The 26,697-nt window shown below is 35.4% G+C and overlaps 2 protein-coding genes across 3 annotated transcripts in view; one reads left to right on the top strand and one right to left on the bottom strand.

Annotated features, from left to right (window-relative positions):
• Positions 1-4,487, bottom strand: part of LOC120219139 (exocyst complex component SEC8-like) — a 31,578-nt gene extending 27,091 nt beyond the window's left edge. The window contains exons 1-3 of one of the 2 annotated variants that reach the window (XM_039216010.1): positions 4,346-4,487; positions 3,690-3,813; positions 2,287-2,499 (exon numbers count right to left, since the gene is read on the bottom strand). In XM_039216010.1, coding sequence (XP_039071941.1) covers positions 2,287-2,499; positions 3,690-3,731 — 255 coding nt within the window. In that variant the 5' untranslated portion in view covers positions 3,732-3,813; positions 4,346-4,487. Of the gene's footprint in view, positions 1-2,286; positions 2,500-3,689; positions 3,814-4,344 lie in introns of both variants that reach the window. The other variant, XM_039216011.1, reaches the window with a different exon arrangement.
• Positions 4,488-14,859: 10,372 nt separating this feature from the next.
• On the top strand, positions 14,860-18,442 carry LOC120219052 (50S ribosomal protein L3-1, chloroplastic-like). Its single transcript, XM_039215902.1, has 3 exons — positions 14,860-15,245; positions 17,468-17,501; positions 17,981-18,442. Exons 1-3 carry the CDS (start codon positions 14,901-14,903, stop codon positions 18,268-18,270), a joined length of 669 nt encoding a protein of 222 aa, XP_039071833.1. The 5' UTR covers positions 14,860-14,900; the 3' UTR covers positions 18,271-18,442.
• The last annotated feature ends 8,255 nt before the right edge of the window (positions 18,443-26,697 follow it).

Raw genomic sequence — 26,697 nt, forward strand, 5'->3', positions numbered from 1 at the left:
TTAATACTGACTTTAAAGGATCTTCCATATGAGCCAAGAGTGATCTCTTCCGGAACATCAAAAGGACTTGCCACCCTCATTAAAAATCTTACCTTTGTGAGATCTTCTCTTTTTCTAGTAGAATCGTGTATGTCAACCAGAGTTCCCCATCTCCCTACAACTTGCTCAAAGAAAGATTCATTCCAGCATAACAAAGGGACCCCAATTAATTCCACCAGACAGAAGGCCATTGGGACACCCTCATCATTCAATAATGGTTCCAGTCGGTCAAACCATTGATTCATTTCCTCTTCATCCATATGTCCATCATCTCCTCGGTTGAGTTAAACACTGTAACGCAAGAGTTCCAAACATGGCCCCATCGAGCAATTTGAACATCAAAACCATCGTTTACTAAGGCCTTCCTAATCAGCTCAATCTGTAATGAGTGTTTAACAATCCCGGTTAATGACCTTTTCACCCAACTTGAACTTTCCGATGGAATAAACATTTCTAAAATGTTTTTCTTGACTTTCCCCCTGTGAAAATCATGTGATAACAGTTCCCTATTCCCCATAGCACTTCTATTTGACATCAAAGCATCTTTGTAAGTTCCGGCATCTCTTATACTTCTGTTAGAGTTATCTACCTCTTTGGACTTTGATGTCTCTGCAATATCCTGACTGGAAACCTTCTTTGAGAACATGTTCATCCCTACTACCCTTGATCGAGATTCCTTGTATCTTGCAGGACTAACTGTGATCTTCTTCCCGTCTATCAATACACCGTTTAAGGTTTCAACAGCCATCTTCAAACCAACCTCAGTCTTAAAATTAACAAAAGCAAAAGTGAAAAATTTGTATTTTGGATTTCTTGTTTCTTTGGGAATAAAAACTCTCACAATAGGATCATGAACAAAGAAAATTTCCATTAAAGAACGACGAGATACCCTCCTACTAAGGTTATCGACGAACGCCGTCCAAACCTCATCGGAAACTGACTTTGCTTTCGAAATTTCTCACTCATATTTTTTCTGCTCTCAATGTAATTCAAAGGAAAAAGTGGAGTATTAAACTTTTATTACTCTTTACTTTCGATTAAATTTTAAGCTATGCTACTTTATTTTTCCTAATTAGAATAGTTTTATCAATCAATAGAGTACTTGAAACTATAAAATTAACATTAAAAGAAGTGCATAATCTCGAACTGATTGCTAGAGTTATTAGTTTTAATATAATTTTGTTGTGGTACTAAAATAACTAGTAAATAGTACCATTTTCCTTAAAATGTCCTATTCTCAGTTCAACCAGTAGGACCAGTCTATTCAATATGATTAGTATTTTATATAATTAGATATTGTTAAGCATCCAACCTAAAACCAGTTGGTAATAGGTGGAGGGGACCAACTTCAACATAAGACCACAAGAAACCTAATATTTAACATATGTTGGACAACTCCACTTAACACTCCCCCTCAATAATTACCATTGCAATTGAACCCATTACGAGGACAATCTTTAGAGAAAAGAAAAAACATTTAATTACCAAAATTCTGTTAATTAACAAAATAAACAACAGTGGTAGGGTTCCTCATTCTTCTGAGAGGTTTGCTAATGTCTTCAGTGTCACCACACTTTTTTTTTTTGATAGAAAGGCCCCATTAAAATCCTCCTTCAATCCCTCCATGTTATGAGAGTAACATGATGGAACAACGAAGGAGGAAAAGAGAGCCAAGAAAACTTTTATTCACAAGAACCAGATTACAAGCTTGAACAAACTCCTACACTTCCAACGGAAGAACATAAAACTTAACACAAACATCCAACAAAACAGGGAGGAACACGACACTTAATTGTAAGTTATTCTTATATGACTGGAGAATTTCTAATTTTTAATCTTTAAGGGTGATAGTCCCTAAAGCATAATAACTACCCTCAAAAGAAACCAAGATTTACCAAAAGAATATGAATTAGCGATAGTGGCTTTTATGACATATAATTATGGTTGTTAATGACTTTTTTCGGTATTGTAATTTTCCAACAAGACTTAAAATAAAAATCATATGATTATAATTTGAAACTACAGAACAATGTTCCGTATTACCTATCCGAGTGTAGACCCAACGTTACCCAAAAAATAGTTACTGAGAAATATATGAACATAGATACCTGAGCCCAGCAGAAAACACCACAATGGTTTTTTAAGCAAATTATTTTCCACTTAACTGATAAAAGATAGTAGAAAAACAAGGACTATGAAACTTGAGAAGCACAATGTGCAAAGCTTGGGAAGAAACCAAAAAAGAACCTGAGAATAATTTTGAATTGCTTTGTTGAAGCCCCCATGGTAAGCATGCACAACTTCATCTACGACATCCTCAACAACATCACTTTGTTCCTTCAAAATCTGGAGCTGACCTTCACGATCTTTTGATGTCAGGATATGGACAACATGGGGTAGTGAATCAAAACGTGCTGTGGCCCAACTCTCATCTATTCTTGAAAGTTCATCCCTTAAATGCTGCATTTAATCATAAGCAATCAGAAGAACCTTGAGAAAATTCCTAAAACATGCAAGGTGATCTAAGAACCATTATTGAAGGTTCATCCCCTAAATACTTTTTTTATAAGAAAAGGACCTCATTAAAAAACCCCTTCATAACTATCAAATTTTGAAAAACTCAACAGTCACTGGAAGGAGGAAAAGAGAGCCCAAAATTTTATTGCATAATCTAAGGTGTACATAAAAAAAAAACCAGATACAAAACACAGTCCCCCATTAAAACACCCAAAACATACACCCATCTCACCGAACGAAAGCACCTCACCTCACACTATCCTATGCCCGATTTAGCTAAACAATCAGCTGCCCCATTAGAACATCTCTTAACATGCCTAGTTATAACATCCCTTAAATACTGCATTTACCACAAGCACTCAGGAGAAGAACCTTGAGAAAGGTAATCGAAGAAATGCATCATTATGTTCTTCCCAATTTATCAAATTGTTCACCGAAACGAGTGCTTGATAACAGTAAACCAAGCTGCCTACCAATCAACAAACTAATACCATCCAAGTAAATAATCCTATTTTAAACCATAGAAACAATCAGAATATTATTCCAACTTCCCTCCACCACCCTCAAGATGATTGCCAAATTTTGAAATAATCATGCCACCATTTTGCTGTTGCTTTATTACTTATTTTTTTACTTCTGTACACAGAAAGAAAGGTTGTTTGAAAACAAAAAGAATAATACTTTCATGAATAATTAAATATTTATTATTATTATTATTATTTTCCCAAAGAACAAAGCACATGAAATTTAAATGTATATAAAAAACTATATTCGTATTAGTGTTAAATTTTAGCCATTTATTCATGGTTAACCAGTCGCAATTTTGTTTTCAACAATCTTTTACAAGCAATAGCAAAACAACGGAGTAAAGCAACAACCTATGCGGCTCCAACTCTTAAACTTGTTAAATTCATTTTCTGAAGTATATGGGTTTGATACATATTCATATATGGGTATAAGAACATGGTTCCCCGAACATCTACCAAAAGCATGTAAAACATAGGGGAAAAATTGAACAACGTGTGTCCGATATATAACCGAATTCGACACTCAATCCAGAGTTCGAGTAACATATGCAACAACTAAATATATCCTAAAATATTAGGACCAGAATAAGAGTGAATTGAAGTTACTTCTTTATCTGGAGGAATGGGAAATCCATCAAACATCCCCATCACAAAAAAGCCTTTCACTTCTCCCACGCTAAAAAAACTGAAAACAGCAACTCAACTAATTGCAACAAAGCCTTTAATCCACCTGAAAGGGAAACTCCAAGAAAATAAAAATAAAAAGTAAACATTTTATTCACTGACAGCTACGTTCTTAGAGCTCAGTGCAAGAAAAGAGAACAGTTGAGCTGAATGTTTATACTAATAATAACAGTAAGGAATTACTAAAAGAAAAAGTGTACACTTCACAATTCCCTTTCCAATCAAGTTATCATGCTTTTACCGGTAACCAAAGGAGAGATATAAAACAAATAAATAAAATCCAAAAATCAAGAGGAACGCGTTCAGATCCAGCACGCATAACACCAGAACACACGAAATTTCAGGCAATGCGAAGTTTGATTAAAATACCGAATAAAGAAAAAGAAACTGAAAAGAAAATTGAAGTTTCAACATGGAAAATTATGTGATTCAAGGAATTAAACAGATCAAATCATTTTTCAGGATTAAATAAAATATCTAAAGCCAGGAAGAACAAGAAAAAGAAGATAATTGGAACCGTGAATCAGTGAAAGAAAAACGAAGGTAAAGTGAGCTCCATTCATCTCCTTCCAGGTTACCTGCTAAGAGCCGTCCTTCAAAAGCGCGTGCCACAGTTGACAGGCCGAGCTCGCGTAAAATTCAGATCCCTACAATTGCAGGAGGAGGAGAAGAAATGTCAAAATCTTAGACCAAGAAGAAAAATATGAGAAACAAAGGAGAAGGAGACCAACTTCTTATTAGAGCTATAATTGTAGGGCAAACTACAGATTTGATCATTTGTATTTGATTTTTCAAGTTTTAAACATTAATTTAAAAAATGTGTACTTTGATCCCTTATATTTTTATGCAAATAAAGCCGCTAATTTTATTAAAAAGAGAAAATATTCAAAATTACAAATAAGTTTGAAAACTAAACACATAATTAAAATATTTTTCTATAACCATTGATTCAATAAATTAATCACTCGAGATCATTCAAGGACCATACAAGGAAAAAAATAAAACTCATCCAAGAAACTCGAACAAATATAACTGCATCGGCAAACGAATCACAACATGAGATTAAACTACTGAAAGACCACCGGTTACTGCATATCAAAATTAATTGTTGTGAGAAACTATCTACGAATTCAAACCGTGTATCAAAGTCCAATCCGAAGGTCCAAAGCAGAAAATATCAACGGAAAAACAAATAAGTATTATCTTAATCAGTTGAGATTATATTAAATCTAACTTTGAAAAGATGGTCAAACGATAAAAAAAATGTATTATAAAAACAGAAAAACTATGTCATAAAGATAAAATTATTAGAAACTAAAAAATAAAAACATAGATAGACATATAGAAAATAAATAAGAAACCAAGATTTCAAGCAGTTGACGATTATTATTAAAACTAGTGTTGTTATTTGTGAAACTAAAATAAATAAATAAAAAAGGAGAGACGACCGGGGGAGGAAATAATAAACGTTAAGGCCCCGTTTGGTTCAGGGTATAATTCATTCATAGGAGGAATGTTTTTTTCCTTGAGAAATATTCCCACGTTTGGATCAACTACATTACCAAGTGCCAGGAAAATATTAAGACCAACAGTGATTTTTTACTCTGTTTTCCCAGGAATATCTATATCCCATCTCCCTTAGGTATTTCATTATTCTCATCCTGTTGTCTAAAATATCCTTCTCCCTACTTCAATCTGGCTAAAATCTTCTTCTCCTTCTCTGTAACACCCCAACCCGTACCCGACCCGGATATGAGTCAGAGATACTACATTGACTTTAAAACATAACTCTTAACCAATAATAGCAAAATATTTGAACTTATATTAAGAAAATACAATAATATACATATTGTAATATAAGTTTATCAAAATGTTCAGAGCATACACAACTTAACCCTTTAATTACATGACAACTGCCATTTACATAACAAAATAACCTACTGATTAAGTTGCTTCTGATCTGGTGGTTGCAGGAGTAATGCTGTCAAGCTGCTTCACCTGTCTCGTCTATTTTCTCGGATCCTACGTGTGAAACACTCACACGCTAAGTCATCGACTTAGTGAGGCAATAATAATAACAAGGCAATGTAATGAAAATGTCATGATCATATGAGATGAGATGCAAACATGTACTTAATCAATGTAGTATACATCATCAATATCCATACCTGTAAGCGTATGACTGTAACATTCATGAATCTGTATTAATAAGTTTATTGGCCTATGATAGCATATTGAGAACCTAAGGTATCTGAGTAATGTGAGGTTGTGCACTGTCACCACAGCTCGTATAATTGCACCGAAGTGCCTCGTAGAATTGCACCGTAGTGCCATATAATGATGTCCATAAGGACCACGTATAATTCCTTAAGAATCATATACATATACTAGGGATCAAGTATGTGTCTTTCCAAGACTTCACACATGTTCCACAGAATATATATATATCCCGAAGGACCGCGTAGAATTGCACCGTAGTGCCATATAATGATGTCCATAAGGACCACATAGAATTCCTTAAGAATCATATACATATACTAAGGATCAAGTATGTGTCTTTCAAGACCTCACACATGTTCCAAAGAATATACATATGTCCCGAAGGACCGCGTAGACCCTCTACCCTTGGCATGCCAACTATACCTATAGTTCTCATCTACATAACATGGGCTTTTACATTTCACGTAGTCTATATCGCGTAGACATGTAATTCCTTACCTTTTCACATAGCTCATAACTTTTCCCACATATTCATGTCATATAATGCATTTTATATGAACTCATGTCATGTCTCATAATACAGAATATGCTCATGTACCAAGATATAAAATCTAGACTTATCACAAGTCTAGAATGAAGTATATTTCTATAATCATGCTATGCATATGCACTCACCTATACTTCTTTGCCTTTTCCTCGATCGATCCTACTTGTAGATTATTCCCGAACTCGTGTAGGCTCGGTATCTACATAATCATAATTTTCAAGATGATCATCAGATGTCTATGTCTTGAAATTAAGCTTTAATAGCTTACTAATTTAAGAAATTAATAGCTTAGTCTTTCTTTTTTTTCTTCTTTTTTTTTCTTATGGGGGAATCGGTTCCCCCCCTGGGGGCATCGATTCCCCTCTAGCATTCTGGAAATTCATATTCGTTGAGGAGGTATCGGTTCTCCTTGAATGGGTACCGATTCCCCTAGCCCGAAAATCCTATTTTGAGCTCGAAAATCCTTTCCTTTCAGCTCAAATATACATATTTCAATCCCTTTAATACTCTTAGCTCTCATACACTTACTTAAACTAATTATTATCCATTCAATACCTCTAAAACTAAGAAAACTACTCATCCATATAGAATTGAAGAATCTTACTCCAATTCCAACTTGTTCTAATTTCAATTCTATTACTTCATACTTCTTAATTAGCTTATTGACAAGTCAAAAATCTTATTCAAACATCAAAAACTCATCCATATCAAAATTTCATCTAAAAACTCATTTTCCAAATCTATCTCTAAAACACTTATCTTGTTGTTTTAATGCCATATAAGCTTTCCTTTAGCTTATATAACATCCAAACTTCCATTTCCAATCTTAAAAATCAAAGAAACTACCAAGGTTCAGATTCTTACCTTTACTTGCAAGCTCCACGTTTGGAGAAGGAAGAGAAGAAGATAAGAAAGAAGGAAGAAGAAATGAGAGAATTCTGGAAACCTAATGCCCCACGTGGGTTCTAATATATCCCCATAACATTTTTTTAATTATAATTTTTCCCTTACAAATGACCATTTGGTCCTTACATCTATTTCATATTTACTAACCATTCTTTTTAAACTATATAATTATTCTACTTTAATCACCAAATGTTGAAACTTTGCAAATTAATCACTAACCCGACATGGAGGATGTTACAAATCTCTCCCCCTTAAGAAAATTCGTCCTCGAATTTTCATTGCACGAACAAATGAGGGTATTGATGTCGCATATCTTCTTCACGCTCCCATGTTGCTTCTTCTACTTTGTGATTTCTCCACAACACTTTGACCAAAGGAATAGTCTTGTTCCTCAATTGCTTAACTTCATGTGCTAAAATTTGAATCGGTTCTTCCTCATAAGTCATATCCGGTTGTACCTCGATCTCTTCTGGATTTACGATATGGGAGGGATCCGATCGATATCTTCGAAGCATTGAAACGTGAAAGACATCATGTATCTTTTCCATCTCAAGTGGTAAAGCTAGCTGATATGCTACAGGTCCTACTCTCTTTACAATCTCATATGGTCCAATAAACCGAGGACTCAATTTTCCTTTTTGACCAAATCTCAACACCTTCTTCCATGGAGACACTTTTAAAAACACTCTATCTCCAACTTGAAATTCAATTTCTTTCCTTTTTAGATCTGCATATGATTTCTGTCTGTCTGCTCCAGCTTTGAGATTACTCTGAATTATCTGGACATTTTCTTCTACTTCATGAATCAACTCAGAACCAAGCACTTCTTTATCTTTGAGCTCGTACCAGTTCAAAGGCGTACGACATTTCCTTCCATAAAGAGCTTCATAGGGAGCCCTTTTAATACTCGACTGATAGCTATTGTTGTAAGTGAACTCTGCCAGCGGTAAATACTTCCCATGATCCTTTAAATTCCATTACGCATGCTCTCAACATATCTTCTAATATCTGAATAGTTCTCTCTGATTGCCCATCAGTCTGAGGATGAAAAGCCGTACTAATGTTTAAACGAGTTCCCAATGCTTCATGCAAAGATTTCCAGAATCTAGAAGTGAATCGAGGGTCTCGATCAGAGACTATGGAAACAGGTACTCCATGCAATCTAATAACTTCTCTAATATACAGCTCTGCATACTTTTCCATAGAGAAATTCGTTCTAACCGGAAGGAAATGCGCTGACTTAGTTAATCGATCAACAATTACCCAGATTGATTCTCTTTTGTTCGGAGTCAAGGGTAACCCCGAAACAAAATCCATCGTAACATTTTCCCATTTCCATTGAGGAATGAAAAGCGGTTGCAATAATCCTGATGGAACTTGATGCTCGACTTTGACTTGTTGACATATCAAACACTTAGACACAAATTCGGTGATGCTTCGTTTCATCCCTGACCACCAAAATCGATCCTTCAAATCCATATACATCTTGGTTTCACCCGGGTGTATCGTTAACGGACTGCAATGAGCCTCTGATAAAATTTCTTTCTTCAAGTCGTCATCGTCGGGTATTACAATTCTTCCTTTACAATATAGATTTCCATCTGACTTAATCTCAAAGTTTTTAATCTCTTTGTTCTTTACTTGTTCAATTCTTTTCAAACACATTTCATCTTTACTTTGCAATTCTCCTATCCGTTCCAACCATACTGGTTTAAGGGTTAATTCTGCACAAAGACCACCGTCTCCCGTTAAAGATAATCTTGCATCTATAGCTCGTAAAGCTGCAAACGTCTTTCTACTCAGAGCATCTACTACCACATTAGCCTTTCCGGGATGATAGTCAATTATCACATCATAATCCTTTAAAAACTCTACCCATCTACGTTGCCTCAAATTCAATTATTTTTGAGTCATCAGGTACTTCAGGCTCTTATGATCCGTATATAAGTAACAACGCTCCCCATAAAGATAATGACGCCAAATCCTGAGAGCGAATACTACAGCAGCCATTTCTAAATCATGAGTGGGGTAATTCCTTTCATGTGGTTTCAACTGTCTCGATGCATACGCTACCACCTTTCCTTCTTGCATTAATACACACCCCAACCCGTTATGGGATGCGTCACTGTATACTACAAAATTCTTGCCAGATTCCGGTTGAACCAATATCGGAGTTTCCGTCAGAATTCTCTTTAAAGCTTCGAAGCTTTCTTGACATTCAGAAGTCCAAACAAATGGTACGTTCTTTCTCATTAGCTTTGTTAGAGGCAGCACAATCATCGAAAAATTCTTAACGAATCTTCGATAGTAACCGACAAGTCCAATAAAACTCCGAACTTCAGACACATTCTTAGGAACTTCCCAATCCATTATAGCTTTAACCTTCTGAGGGTCTACTCTAATCCCAACTGCCGAGATCACATGCCCTAAGAAAATTTCTTCGTCTAGCCAAAATTCACATTTAGACAATTTCGCATAGAGATTTTTATCCCTGAGAATTTGCAAAACTAGCCTCAAATGTGTGCTGTGCTCTTCAATGGACTTCGAGTAAACCAGTATGTCATCAATAAAGGCAACAACAAACTGGTCCAGATAGGGCTGAAAAATCCTGTTCATGAGATCCATGAAAGCAGCAGGTGCATTCGTTACTCCGAATGGCATTACGATGAATTCATAATGACCATATCTCGTTCTGAAAGCTGTCTTCGAAATATCTTTCTCCTGGATCTTCAATTGATGATAACCCGAACGTAGATCGATCTTCGAAAATACCGAAGCTCCTTTTTGTTGATCAAACAAGTCATCAATGCGCGGAAGGGGATACTTGTTCTTAATGGTCACCTTATTAAGCTGTCGATAATCAATACAGAGACGCATTGATCCATAATTCTTTTTAACAAATAACACCGGAGCTCCCCAATGTGACACACTTGGTCGAATAAATCCTTTTTCTAACAAATCTTGCAATTGATTCTTTAACTCTTGCAATTCTTTTGGAGCCATTCTATAAGGTGCCATTGCAATTGGAGCGGTTCCTGGCATTACTTCAATTTGAAATTCTACCTCTCTATCCGGAGGTAATCCTGTAAATTCAGCAGGAAAAACATCAGGGAACTCTCGAACTATTGAAATCTCCTCTAACCTTTTCTCTTGAGCTCTTGAATCAATCACATTTGCAAGAAAACCCTGACATCCTTGTAGCAATAATTTCTTGGCAGACATCACTGATATTACATTTGCTAAAGGATTACACATTTCACTAATCACATTAACTTCTATTCCTTCTGGACTCTTCAAGGTTACCTTTTTCAATCTACAGTCGACCTTCCCATAATAATGAAACAACCAATCCATTCCCAGAATCACTACAAACTCGTCAAAGGGTAATTCCATCAGATTAGCAGGGAATTCAATTCTCTGAACCTTTATGGGACACCCCTTACAAACTTTGTCCACCTGAGTACTATGCCCTAACGGATTAGTTACTATCATCACATTACTCGTAGCTTCTATAGGAATCCTCAACTCCTTTACTAACTTACTGGTAATATAAGAATAATTAGAACCCGGATCAATCAGCACCAATACTAATTTATCATACAACTGAAAAGTACCTGCTATAATATCAGGGTCATCACGGTCTTCACTTGTCTTTAGGTTGTATACCCGAGCAGTGGATCGAACTTCAGGTTGAGCAGAGAATTCAGACGGTTCCTTCCTCTGCCTCTTCCTCGTCCTCTTTGTGAGGAAGAACCAACTCTTCCAGATGGTGCAGGCTCACCAACAATCAAGGGACAATCCCGGATAAAATGTCTGGCATCTCCGCATCGAAAACAAGTCCCAGCAGCCATACGACAAGCCCATAATGGTTTTTCCCACAGTGCTGACACTGTCTCCCTTGACTCGGAGTAGATCTCCCAGCACCAGATTCCACTGACTGCGTCTGTCTAGGTCTTGCCTGACTTGCTCCCCTAGCAGACGATGCAACTGATTCTGATCTAGTTTGCGATCGAAATCCCGAGTCTCTTCCCCTTTTTGTTGGTACTGAGCTAGAAGAAGTAGTCGTCCTCTTTGATGTCTGAACTCTTGAGTCCCCAAATCGTTCATTCTGAGCCCTTTCAAGAGCTTTTGCACGATTGATCACCTCCTGGAACGAGGACAAGTTTAATACTATCAACATTTCTTTAAGTCTAGGGCGCAAGCCCTCCACGAACCATTCGCAAGCATCTTTTTCAGTAGGCACCAGCTCAGCTGCAAACCTGCTCAGCTTATTAAACTCACATTCGTACTCATACACAGAGCGGCTCATCTGCTTCAAATTCATAAACTCCTGCTTCATTTGTCGGATAAACTGATCTCCAATATACTTGTTTTTAAATTCTTCTAAAAACAAAGACCAAGTCAACTGATCGGTTGACATCCTCATGGTGACGTTCGTCCACCATATCCTCGCCTGACCCCTCAATAAAGATATAGCTCCATCTAATTTCTCCACTTCGGAACAGTGGAGACCATCTAACATGATTTTCAAATCATTCAACCAAAGATCCGCTGACACTGGACCTTCCTCAGCTTCTCCCTTAAATTCGGAAGCTCCTAAACCTCTCAACTCTTTTGCTACAATAATTCTTTGAGTTAGTGGAGCAGAAGGTTGAAGACGCGTCAGAATAGCGTCTAACGTTCTGAAGAACGTATCTTGATCTTGCACAGGCACTCCTTGAGATGCCTGTTCTTCACCTTGCCTGGCCAGGGCAGGTGAATTACTGCTTTCAGCATGCCTATCTTCTCCCGCTTCACTTCGGGAGCTATTATGTCCGGACATCTAATAAGAATAAACACATTGTTTTATTAGCAAAACAGCATACTCATACTATACCAGATCAGAAGTTCTCACTATTTGTTGGCATGTATTCCATTTAAAGACTCTATAGACTCTGGTTTATGCTAGAATCGGCTAAACCATAGCTCTGATACCATTAAATGTAACACCCCCAACCCGTACCCAACCCGGATATAAGTCAGAGATACTACATTGACTTTAAAACACAACTCTTAACCAATAATAGCAAAATATTTGAACTTATATTAAGAAAATACAATAATATACATATTGTAATATAAGTTTATCAAAATGTTCAGAGCATACACAACTTAACCCTTTAATTACATGCCAACTGCCATTTACAAAACAAAATGACCTACTGATTAAGTTGCTTCTGATCTGGTGGTTGCAGGAGTAATGCTGTCAAGCTGCTTCACCTGTCTCGTCTATTTTCTCGGATCCTACGTGTGAAACACTCACACGCTAAGTCATCGACTTAGTGAGGCAATAATAATAACAAGGCAATGTAATGAAAATGTCATGATCATATGAGATGAGATGCAAACATGTACTTAATCAATGTAGTATACATCATCAATATCCATACCTGTAAGCGTATGACTGTAACATTCATGAATCTGTATTAATAAGTTTATTGGCCCATGATAGCATATTGAGAACCTAAGGTATCTGAGTAATGTGAGGTTGTGCACTATGCTGTCACCACAGCTCGTATAATTGCACCGAAGTGCCGCGTAGAATTGCACCGTAGTGCCATATAATGATGTCCATAAGGACCACATATAATTCTTTAAGAATCATATACATATACTAGGGATCAAGTATGTGTCTTTCCAAGACTTCACATATGTTCCACAGAATATATATATATCCTGAAGGACCGCGTAGAATTGCACCGTAGTGCCATATAATGATGTCCATAAGGACCACATAGAATTCCTTAAGAATCATATACATATACTAAGGATCAAGTATGTGTCTTTCAAGACCTCACATATGTTCCAAAGAATATACATATGTCCCGAAGGACCGCGTAGACCCTCTACCCTTGGCATGCCAACTATACATATAGTTCTCATCTACATAACATGGGCTTTTACATTTCACGTAGTCTGTATCACGTAGACATGTAATTCCTTACCTTTTCACATAGCTCATAACTTTTCCCACATATTCATGTCATATAATGCATTTTATATGAACTCATGTCATGTCTCATAATACAGAATATGCTCATGTACCAAGATATAAAATCTAGACTTATCACAAGTCTAGAATGAAGTATATTTCTATAATCATGCTATGCATATGCACTCACCTATACTTCTTTGCCTTTTCCTCGATCGATCCTACTTGTAGATTATTCCCGAACTCGTGTAGGCTCGGTATCTACATAAACATAATTTTCAAGATGATCATCAGATGTCTATGTCTTGAAATTAAGCTTTAATAGCTTACTAATTTAAGAAATTAATAGCTTAGTCTTTCTTTCTTTTCTTTTTTTTTTCTTATGGGGGAATCGGTTCCCCCCTTGGGGGTATCGATTCCCCTCTAGCATTCTGGAAATTCATATTCGTTGAGGGGGTATCAGTTCTCCTTGATTGGGTACCGATTCCCCTAGCCCGAAAATCCTATTTTGAGCTCGAAAATCCTTTCCATTCAGCTCAAATATACATATTTTAATCCCTTTAATACTCTTAGCTCTCATACACTTACTTAAACTAATTATTATCCATTCAATACCTCTAAAACTAAGAAAACTACTCATCCATATAGAATTGACGAATCTTACTCCAATTCCAACTTGTTCTAATTTCAATTCTATTACTTCATACTTCTTAATTAGCTTATTGACAAGTCAAAAATCTTATTCAAACATCAAAAACTCATCCATATCAAAATTTCATCTAAAAACTCATTTTCCAAATCTATCTCTAAAACACTTATCTTGTTGTTTTAATGCCATATAAGCTTTCCTTTAGCTTATATAACATCCAAACTTCCATTTCCAATCTTAAAAATCAAAGAAACTACCAAGGTTCAGATTCTTACCTTTACTTGCAAGCTCCACGTTTGGAGAAGGAAGAGAAGAAGATAAGAAAGAAGGAAGAGAAGAAGATAAGAAAGAAGGAAGAAGAAATGAGAGAATTCTGGAAACCTAATGCCCCACGTGGGTTCTAATATATCCCCATAACATTTTTTTAATTATAATTTTTCCCTTACAAATGACCATTTGGTCGTTACATCTATTTCATATTTACTAACCATTCTTTTTAAACTATATAATTATTCTACTTTAATCACCAAATGTTGAAACTTTGCAAATTAATCACTAACCCGACATGGAGGATGTTACATTCTCCTTCGACTTGGTTATGGCTCAAAATTGGAATTCCCAAAATTAAAATCCCTTTGCAAAGCCACTCGTTCCTTCCTCACGCTCCACCGCTCTAGCCTCCAGCTGTGCACTCTCGGTTCGCAGTCCTTTGTTCATATTTGCTGCCAAAAGTCTCCTCCTTTATCCCTCAAATCTTTTTTTCTCTCAAAACCCATAAAAACCCTATTTTTGGTTGCCTTCAAAACTACCCAGAAGAGGTCTTCTTCGCATATAGTCTAAATGAGTACGGAAGCAGGCATTGGAGTGATGGGCACAAAGCTTGGAATGATGAGTTACTTTGAAACCGATGGAATAGTTGTTCCGGTGACTGTCGTAGGTTTCAGAGAAGGAAATATAGTGACCCAAGTTAAGACATCGACTACCGATGACTATGATGTTGTTCAAGTTGGGTACAGGAGAGTTAGAGACAAGAAGCTGACGAAACCTGAGTTGGGCCATTTGGGGAAAGCTGGTGTTATTCCCATGAGGTATTTGCAGGAATTTAGGTTGCAAATTGTGGAGGAGTTTGAGACTGGTCAGAAGTTAGCTGTTGAGGAGATTTTCAAGGAAGGTGATATTGTTGATGTGTAACATCCCAAACTATGGGTTAGTGACTAAATGGTAAAGTTTCAGAATTTGGTGATTAAAGTAGAAGAATGGATTAATTCAATGATTTATCTAGAAATAAATCCTAAAAGTTTCAGAATTCAATGATTAAAGTAGAAGAATGAATTATCAAATGAAATAGAGGACAAAATGGTCATTTAACTAATAAATGAATTAAAAATAAATATGATAAGGATATATATGTTAGAGGGGATAATGATGAAGAGATATTCTCTTCATCTTCTTATTCTTCTTCATGTACGAGAGAAAGGAAGAGCCAAGCTTGCAAAGGTAAGATAATCAAAAGATAAAGAAGTTATGAAAGATTAAAGAAGTTATGAAAGATTAAAGAAAATGAGTTTCTTAAGGAAATTCTGGAAAAGAGTTAGTAAGTGAATTTTGAGAAGGAATTTGACTTGTCATCAATCTAAGTAAGAGATATGAAGTAATAGAATTGGATTTGAAACATGTTGCAAAATTGATGTAATTATTGAATTATATATGGAAGATAGGATTTTGAGGTTTAAGATGAAATAAATGAATATAGATTGGTTTAAGTATGTGTACTAGAGTTAAGAATGAAAAAGGGGATGATATATGAAGTGTTTGAGAGGAAATGAAGTAATTTTCGTGCTGAAAAATGATTTCTGGGTTAGGGGGAATCGGTACCCATTCAAAGGGGTACCGATACCCTCTCAAACGACAGAATTCCATAATGTCATGAGGGTATCGATACCCACAGTAGGGAATCGATACCCCCTAAAGGAAAAATATGAATATTGGTTTAATAAGTTTGTTTAAGTTGCTAGTATCCAATTACAAGGTGTAGGTATTTAATGATTGCCTCAAAATGTACATTTATGTAGATTCTGCGCGTAAAGCAATTCCGGAACATTTGACAAGTAAGATCGATCAAGGGAAAGATAAGAGATTGGAATTGACTAGTGAGACCAAGGTGAGTGCATACTAGTGATATGTAGTGTTTAATGGAAATAAGACTTGCGATGAGTCTATTTCCTAGAGTAATATGCATGAAGTCATGGACATGATTATGTGTTGTTATAATTATATGTGATTATCTGTATTACATTGATTGTATGTATGCATGACTAAAGATAATGATATGCTTTGTATATGTTATGTGAGATATGAATATAAAATCATATGAGAAGTGAAAAGAATTACATGAAAATAGACTAAGTGATTTCATGTATATGTGAAAGAAACTATATGATACGATCTATGTGATTACATGCAACATATGATATTAGATATATGTTTACGCATACATGTGGTATGTGACAGAAGAGAAGGAACATGTGATTATGAGATCAATGATTACACGTACATGTGATACGTGACTGAAAAGAAAAGATATGTGTTTATAAGAGAAAGAATATGAATAAGTAATGTGAACTGTTATAAATGATAATGCCCATGTTATGTGATATGAGAGCTAGGGGTATAGTTGGTATGACAAGGGTCGAGGGTTTACCTATGTTCTTCGGGACATATGGACTGTTTACCTATGTTCTTTGGGACATATGGACTGATTACCTAGGTTCTTCGGAATCTATGGACTGGTCCTTCGGGACATTGATCGAGCTGTGGTGACAGCATATGTGTGCACAACCTCAATGTACTCACATACCTTAAGTTCTCACTAGTGTACATGGGTTAATAAAGTGATTAAACAAGCATATTGAATGTGATATGTATACGATGGGTTTATAAATGGTTATCAAAAGTAAGTGGTTTGAAATGTGTTACATGAACCATATGATGTTATGTGTGTTTCTTAATGATAATGATAGAGATTATGATAATGATGGTATATGCTTTATGTTATATGAAATATTATATGTTTTATATGCCTCACTAAGTCATCGACTTAGCATGTGATTGTTTCACACGTAGGTTTCGAGAAGAGTAAAGAGTAATGCGGAGCAAGACAGGTCAGTTCTCCTTACCGAATGTCAGATCAGAAAATATATGTATTGTATATCGAGTGTAGTTGGCATGTAGTCTAAAGATATAAATTGTATGAACTCTGATATATTTTGTAAACGTTTTGAATAAGTTAAATGTTATAAAAAAGTTTTTAAATTACTCACTATTTTATATGAATAAATGTTTGAAAAGTCAATGTGACACTTCGGACTCGTATCCGGGTCGGATACGGGTTGGGGGTGTTACATGATGTCTCTGGGACCACTATTGGAAAAGGATTTCAAGGTTAGATTTTATTTATGTATTGCATTTTGAAGGTGATCAATTGATGGTAGATTGCTTGATTTTAGCATTATTGAAGATGTTGATGAATGAACATATAATGCTTATATGTAAGTTGAAATGAATTAATTGTGTGGTTCACTGCTTCATCGTGAATATATGCTGGTGTCACAGACTTCAATTTCATGTTGGTCAAATTGCAGAGTTCAAAAATAGGTGTATTCTTTTTTCTTTTTTATTGATGTTGCATGCATACATACACATATTATTTGAACTCTGTGTTTTTGGTTGGTATATTCTCTTCTAAGTATGTTCTTTGCTCATTTAACATTGTTTTATCATCTTGATATGGAATTCTAGGGTTTTTCTTTGAAAGCTTTAGCTTCCTTTGCCATAATGTGGGTCTTATTGGTTTGGCAATTCAAATTCCCCATTGGTGGAATGTAATAACAGACATGATTTTTGCCCCAATTTTTACACAGGTGGAATAAAGCGCCATAATTTTAAAAGAGGTCAAATTTCTCATGGTTCTAAGAGTCACAGAGCATTGGGGTCTATTGGTGCTGGAACAACACCTGGTCGTGTGTACAAGGGGAAGAAAATGCCTGGCAGAATGGGAGGAAGCGAAAGAAAGATCAGAAAGCTCAAGATTGTGAAAATCGACAGTGAGCTTCGAGTCGTGATGATCAAAGGTGATGTCCCTGGTAAGCCTGGAAATCTGCTACGTATAACCCTGGCTAAGATTGTTGGGAAGAACATACCAAAGAACTAGTTTCATGTATTGTACTTCATTTCAATTTGGTTAGTCTTGCTACTTTAAAAATGGCAAGTCCTGCATAACTCTTTTTGTTTTAACTTCCTGTACTCGAAATTTAGTATTTCAATCGTGGAGACTTTTGATGCATTATTTGGTGTATGAGTTTGTGTAGAAATTTACCTTCTTTTATTTGAATTGATCATTCAATTTAACTTGTCAATATGCTCAGTATCTGTTCCCTCGGCTGGACTGCAGAATACATATCCTTTGCACCATCTGAATTACCTCAACTCCAATGTTACTGTACTTATTCATTTTCTGTGATGTATTAATGGTTGATACTTTTTTCCATGCATATTTAGATATGGTAAGGAGTATGATTCTCCAAATATATGGAAAAACTCCAAAACAAATTTCACATATCCATGTTGGACACATATACAACCCAACATTCATCTTGAGTCGAAGTCACGTAGACTCTTATTGGGAAAAGTTTTAAATCAATATGAAATAACCGATAATAGGTCTGCATGTGGACAAGAAAGACAAAACAATAAGCAATAAAACATTAGGTGGAGAAGAAAAATCATATAGCGATTATTAGTTTTCAACCTCCAAGGTCTAACATAATTGTCTTGCTATGTTTATGAAGGCCTATATTCTGAAGGAGATGGATGGCTGAAGCAAATTATTTTGATGAATCAATTAACATAGAAGAGACTGGAATTTAATATATGGATGAATTCTCATCTTTCTTTACAATTTTAATCATCAACCAATAAGGTTTGATATAAAATACCCTACCATCTTCATGATTTGGCGCTAAGTTTAGGAAAAGGGAAAGGGCTGCAGATGTTGAGATTTGAACTTCAAATAAGTAAAATTGAACGTGATATATTTTTATATAAATTATGTTGAAGTAAAATTTTAATATATTTTTTAAATAAATTTATGTTAAATTTAATATTAATATTAATTAAAATTAAAATAATACATGATATATTTAAATAATAAAATAATATATTATCGATGAAATTTTATATAAATAATTTTTATTTAAATATATTAACGATGAATTTTTATATAAATAATTTTTATTTAAATAATTAGAATTTCACTTGTTAAAAAATATAGAACAAAGTCAATTTGGTAAAATACACATTCCAGTAATCTTTTATTCCTTCAACCAAACACTGTAATCTTACATTACTGCCAAACAAATCAAACACAGTAATGTAACATTCCAGTAATGTGTTAGGTAATGTTACATTCCGGTAATCCTATTCTCACTGGTAATCTTATATTCCGTGAACCAAACGCACCCTAAAGTTTTTCACCAGGATAGGAATTTATCTATTTGTATATCCCTTATATTTTTTTATTTATTATATTTTAATTATTGAATCATTAATTATTATTATATAATACACACGATATGTCAAAAACTAATCAATGTAAAGATCGGAATTTTATTTCAATATTTTGAACTTAAAAAATTATGGATTTAGATTTTGTTTGGACTTAAATGGATAAGTGTCGAAACGATTTTTTTTAAGAAAAGTGATGAAAAAGAAAGATTTTGAAAACCACATTAATTCTTAATTGTCTCTTTTTAATTTAAAAATAGATGCGATTTAAAAGACCTATCGTTTCGAAAAATTTTGAATTTCCTTTACGAATGAAAAAAACGGTTCGAAGAGTCGCCACCAATCTTTGATTAGGGTGTGATTGGGCACCCAAAAATGCTTTGTCATTTTAAATAAAAAATAATTTTAATTAAAACAACAAATTTAGGTCCGTGTTACCAAAATCCAAGTTCGGGAGTCGGTTACGTGCGGGGAAGGATTAGCACCCCCACAACGCCCTAAATCGGTACCTAGCCGATTAATTAACGTCTTTGCAATGAACTTTACAAATTCAAATTTAATTTAATTTTTGATCTCATAAAACAAGGATGTAAATTTAAAAACATTCAAAAAGCACTCAAATAAATTAAATTAAAATTACCGAGTCGTTTTAGAAAGATAAAGAATGTTCGATTATTTACAAATATCGAGACCAGATCTTAAAGATATAACAACCTTTTCTCGATATATTTAAATAAACGAACATTTCTTTTTCTCTCGTTCCTAAATTTTAGGTGACGAATCAATTTTTTGGTTTCACTTTCGGGATACACTTTTATTTTAAAATCATTAAAAGCGGACCTCAAATCAGTTATGACTGCCCACTTCAACAATTTTAAATTAAAAGGATATTACCCTTAGTTAAATTATGTAATGATGTCGAGTTATGCACATGAGGATATCATACAAATTATGCAAAAAATGTATGTTATGTAAAAATTAATGGCATCTAACTATATGTGTATGATCAAACATGCTTACATAAACACTTCCTAGACCAATTAATTTAATAACATGCCACAATTGTGCTTAACACACCAAAATACAACCAAGATAAATCACATACAAACTAAAGAAAGCAATGTAATGGCTGAAATAAACATAACAAAAATTAGAGGTTACTAACATGAAATGAAGCAAAATATTATGGCCTAAAATCAACTATTTAAAAAAATATAAGCATTACTATTAAAAGAGGAAACTATGAACATCAAAGGCCAGAACGAACCTATATATAAAAAACGAGTAATAAAAAAATGAAATTATAAAACAGCAACAAGTCATGCTCAAAAGACTAAAATACATAAGAAATAAAACTAAAGGTTAAATACGAAAATTCATACACAGCCCAAAATAACTTTGCTCCATGACTAAAATACAAATTCACAAAATTACAGCTTAAATGTAAAAATAAAATAGAATCAAAGACAACCTAATCTAGGACGAAAAAAGGAAATACATAAACCTAGAGGACACGAACATAAACCCAAAAGAAAACAGCCTGAGGACTAAAATATAACGTGCGTAAAAGTACAAGGCAAATGTATAAACAAGCAGAAACTAAATACATTACCATTTAGGACTGAAATTAAATACGAGTAAAATACAGAGACAAAATTAGAAATATGAAAACATCGATTTAAGGACGAAACTACATGAAATTGAAAATCTAGATGGCCCATATTAAGAATAAACCACGCAGAAACAAGAAACCCTAAATCCCTTAAACGACACCGTTTTAATTCGCTAATATATATGTAATTTCATGTGAAAACTAAACCTAGCTTACTTCATCACTATCAGTCGCATATCTCTCTTCTCCTTTGCCCTCTACTTCTTCGAACCGGCGACCACACAAGGCCACCGTGGCCTCCGCCCTATAGCCGCTCCAACGAAAAGCTAAGGTTCCTAAAGAAATACAAGTAAAAACCCCAACTCAAAACAAACTACGTGACCACCTTGAAGAACCTAAGCCACCATGTCTTCTCCTTCTCTAGCCCTCAACCAAAACGAACGACCACCACCTAGAAGCTCCGACGAGGGTCTTAATCCGTGTAAGATTTACCTAAATAGCCAACAGGACACCATCTAGCCCTATATCTTAACCTAGCCCCAAAGATACAACCCTTGACACCTAACAAAACCCTCGGCTGAACATTAAAAGTATTACCTTTAGGTGGTTGGATGCTCCTTTAAAGCCAGACGAAACCGGTGACAAATCTCACGCAATGGAGGCCTCGAACTCAGGTAGTAACGATCGAATTCCTCCCTCTTCAATTGTGATGTCGATGACTGAGGATGATTTTTACTGTTTGTTTCTGTTTGATTGTTAAGTTTACCCTATTTTGTTGATCTGTGAGTTTTGTGTTGAGAAAGAATTTAAAATGGAATTATTCTTCAATGCTTTCTGTTTTTTTTCTCTCCCCATGTTTTTTCTGGTTTTTAACTCCCCATGACCACTTGATTAATTCTTTTCTGCCTCTTCTTTGTCTCCTTTTTTCTGTTATCTGATCGTGTCCTCCCCCACGTTTTTTTCTGGTTTTTAACTCCCCAAAACTGCTTTCATTTGAAAATAATATAGGCCCCAGACAAATTAAGCATCTACATTAAGTATGTAATTTTTTCGATTTAGGTTACGTTTATATCTATGTATATAAGATGTTCAAACTCAAAACCTTAAAGGATATCGATAAATCTTTTAACTATTGAGTTTACTTATTTCGTACGTATTTTTAATTTTTGAATGCGAGTTTTGAAAGGTTTTGGGTGCCATAACCTATTTCGATGATTCTTTAATAGTAATTATTGTTTTGTTGTGCCTAAAACTCCTTTAATATTCCCAAAATGTGAAAGTAATGTTCTTTGTGACTTTGAAGGATCATAGGGTCTTTGGGACCATTTTAGAATATTATTAAGCTTAAATAAAAAAATTTGAGTCGGTTTTAAAACCTAAAAATCTAATTTGAGTCGGTTTTAAGACTCATATTTAGTTTCAAAATTAAGACAAAAGTTTCAAAGTATTTCTATTGGTTTGGAAAATAACTCATTAGTTTTAAAATTTTATATGGTCATAATACGGGTTTTTCGAGTTATTTTGGACGCATGCGATCCAAAATAACTATTTAGACCTTGGATAAGTTACTCAACCACCTAAAATGATCATTCGAGTCTAATTTAAAGTCCTAATTGCTGAAAGCATCAAAATACCCATAAGACTTATTAATTGGGCTTAATATGTACATGCGTTAAGGCCTATACCACTACACCTATGTGTATAAAATCATTTGTGAATAGTATCCGATAAATATATGTATACATGCATACTATTAGTTATATGTCTTGATTCATGATGCACATGTGTAGTTACAATATAAGGATTTAATAAAGGGTTTCCATTTATATAGGCTTGTGTTCTCAGTGGCCTGTTCTGGATAACTCTGATACCTTATATATTGCAAGATATCATAATACCAAGGGTTTCCATCTTCTTCCTCTTCGATATTAAAACAATGGGCTGGATACTCATAAGCCTTCATTTCAATGGGCATCATATTTGAATGCTCGTTCATCTTAAATGCTGCTGCCATCAACAAGTTCCATAACCAACTTACGGTATTCTACAAGCTTGGGATCTTTTGTCTCCCATTCTCCTCTGAGCTGGTATATTACCAAAGCTGAATCTCCATACACCTTGAGCATTTTTACTTTGCGTTCAACAGCAGCTCTAAGACCCAGAACACAAGCTTCATACTCGGCCATATTGTTAGTACAATCAAAATTAAGCTGACTGGTGAAAGGATAATGCTCTCTCTCTGGTGAGACCAAAATTGCCCCGATTCCATGTCCCATGGCATTTGAAGAACCATCGAAGTTCAACTTCCAATATTTTCTAGTGGATGCAACTGTTTCTTCTACCGAAATAGCCATTAAATCTTCATCTGGGAAATCAAAGCTCAACGACTCATATTCTTCCGAAGCCCTGCTTGCAATGAATTCCGCTATAGCACTTCCTTTAATTGCCATCTGGTTTACATATTGGATGTCAAACTCGGACAATAAGATATGCCAACGAGCTAATCTTCCAGATAATGCAGGCACACCCATTAGATATTTCTAGGGATCAAGCTTCGATATAAGCTAAGTAGTATGATACAACATATATTGCCTAAGCCTTCGGGTAGCCCATACTAAAGTGCAACACAACTTTTCAACGGGTGAGTATCTTGTCTCACATTCAGTGAACTTCTTGCTGAGATAATAGATAGCCCTTTCTTTCTTCTCAGTTTGGTCACGTTGCCCCAGTACACACCCCATTGAATTTTCATAAACTGACAAATAAAGAATCAAGGGTTTGCCTGAGATGGGTGGTGCTAAGATTGGAGTGCTCGACAAATATCTTTTCACTGCTTCAAAAAGCTCTCTGACAATCCTCACTCCATTCCCCTGAGTTATTCTTGCGAAGAAGGCGGAATATGGGATCACACTTTTCCGTCAGCTGTGAAATAAATCGAGCTATATAATTCAATCTCCCCAAAAATCCTCTGACTTCTTTTTGTGTTCGTGGGGCTGGCAAGTCTTGAATAGCCTTTACTTTATCTGGGTCTATTTCAATTCCTTTTTGGCTTACTATGAATCCCAACAACTTCCCAGATGTCACCCCAAAAGTACATTTATTTGGGTTGAGTTTTAGCTGGCATCTTCTTAGTCTTTTAAAAAGCTTTCTCAAATTCCCAATATGTTCTTCCTCTGTCTTAGCTTTGACAATCATATCATCGACATAAACTTCTATCTCTTTATGCATCATGTCATGAAATAATGTCACCATGGCCCTTTGATATGTTGCCCCGACGTTCTTCAATCCAAACGGCATTACTTTTATAACAAAACGTTCCCCACATGGTAACGAATGTCGTTTTTTCCATATCTTTAGGGTTCATTTTAATTTGATTGTAGCCAGAGAAACCATCCATAAAAGAGAACAAAGACCAACAGTATTATCCACTAGCGTGTCTATATATGGTAAAGGAAAATTATCTTTTGGACTAGCTCGGTTGAGATCTCTGTAGTCAACACACATTCGAACTTTCCCATCCTTCTTCGATACTGGGACAATATTCGCCACCCATTCAGGATATTTAGCCACTTTAAGAAACCCGGCATCAAATTGTTTTTTCACTTCCTCTTTAATCTTGAGCAGCATCTCGGGTCTCATTCTTCTCAGTTTTTGTTGTACCGGTTTACATTCAGGCTTTATTGGCAGTTTGTGAACAACCAACTCTGTATCTAAACCCGACATATCTTCGTATGACCAAGCAAACACATCCTTGTATTCTTAAAGCAATTCTATCAAATCATGTCGACCTCCAACTGACAGAGTGGTACCAATCTTTACTTCTCTCTTATCCTCATCTGTCCCCAAATTTAAAATCTCAGTAGACTCTTTATGAGGCAGAATCTGCTTATCTTCATTCTCCACTATTTTCAGCAATTCAGAAGGTAGTTCACATCCCTCATCATCATCACAATCCTCGATTTCCCCTTGGCATATAGGCTTCTCAAAATCAATCTCCGGGTCAGAGTCATTAGCATTCATATTATTGATATCTGAGCTCCTGAAAAAATAATGAAAGAGAAGATATATATACATATATACATATGGGAGGATCTTTTCCCATATAGATAAATAGAAAGAAATAAATACATACATATATACAACAAAGAATGAATGAATGAAATGTATGAGAGAATGTTTGCCATTTGGAACTAACATAATGTATCTTTTATTGAAAGCAAGAAAAAACAAACAGCTTAACCCTTTACATAAAATCACCTATTGCCCCAGGGTATGAACAACAGGGAGAAAGTTCTAGTGCATTACTCTGTAAAAGATTTGTAAACTACAGGCAGTTCTTCCGCGGTCCAATTGTTCAACACGAAGCCCGGCGGTGAAGGATAAATGCCCATATCTCTCATTTCCTCAAATTCATCATCAGTTATAACGTTAATGCCTAAATCTCCCAAGGCATCCTCAACCATCACCTCAGTGTTCCTTGAATTCCCTTGAAACATATGTCCCCTAGATATGAAAATGTTGTTCAACGGTGGGAAGATCATGGGTTCCCAACTAAGGTCTTCACCAGCCAATCTGGCCTTTCTCATTTCCTGACCCTTCTTAATTCCCCTCAGCTTATCCCTCGGAGTTGGCTGATACCCCAAACCAAATCGATCTCTTTTAGTAACAGGGCATATTGGATTCATCGGTCCTTGCAACTGTCGACCTAACCCCTTTCCAACTTTTGCTCCTCTTCCAAGAGTCAATTTGAGCCCCATCTTAGTACAGTTTGACAATCGAGGCTTTGGTATCTTCATGCCTTCGGCCACAAACGTAGCATTGACAAACTCTAACGATCTGAAAGAACACTCGACGGCTTGCTCATCAACTTCAATATACGGAGCAGTAGTAGAAACATAAGCAATAATGTCCTCTTCAGCATGAATACATACCAACCTTCCATCAATCACAAATTTCAGTCTCTGGTGCAATGTGGACGGAACTGCACCGGCCTGATGAATCCAAGGCCTTCCCAACAAACAATTATACGTAGGCATAATGTCCATTACGAGAAATTCCACTTCATAAGTTGCTGGACCAATATTCAGAGGAACATCAATCTTGCCCAATACTTCTCTTTTAGTCCCATAGAAAGCTCGAACCACACTTTGACAGGTTCTCATAAGTGTACTATCTAATGGAAGCTTCTTCAAAGTCACTAAGGGCATCACATTCAAAGCCGAACCATTATCAACCAAAACCCGGGACAACACATGCCCTTTACATTTAACTGTGATGTGCAAAGCCTTCTGACTACCAATCATCCCAGAAGGGATTTCATCCTCAGAAAAAAGATAAAAAATTATCAGCTTGTACATTGGAAACTAAACGATCTAACTTTTCAATGGGTAACTCTTTCGGAACAAAAGTCTGGTTCAAAACCTTTAACAGAGCTTTCCTATGGGCCTCTGAACTCAAAAGTAA

The sequence above is a fragment of the Hibiscus syriacus genome, unplaced genomic scaffold (genome assembly GCF_006381635.1).
Source record: "Hibiscus syriacus cultivar Baekdansim isolate YM2019G1 unplaced genomic scaffold, ASM638163v2 tig00110204_pilon, whole genome shotgun sequence".
Classification (NCBI taxonomy): Eukaryota; Viridiplantae; Streptophyta; class Magnoliopsida; order Malvales; family Malvaceae; genus Hibiscus; species Hibiscus syriacus.

Coding starts and splice junctions, on each gene's coding strand:
- LOC120219052 (XM_039215902.1), top strand. CDS start 14,901: ATGAGTACGGAAGCAGGCATTGGAGTGATGGGCACAAAGCTTGGAATG. Junction 15,246..17,467: donor AGGAAGGTGATATTGTTGAT/GTGTAACATCCC, acceptor GTGTTACATGAT/GTCTCTGGGACCACTATTGG. Junction 17,502..17,980: donor TATTGGAAAAGGATTTCAAG/GTTAGATTTTAT, acceptor ATTTTTACACAG/GTGGAATAAAGCGCCATAAT.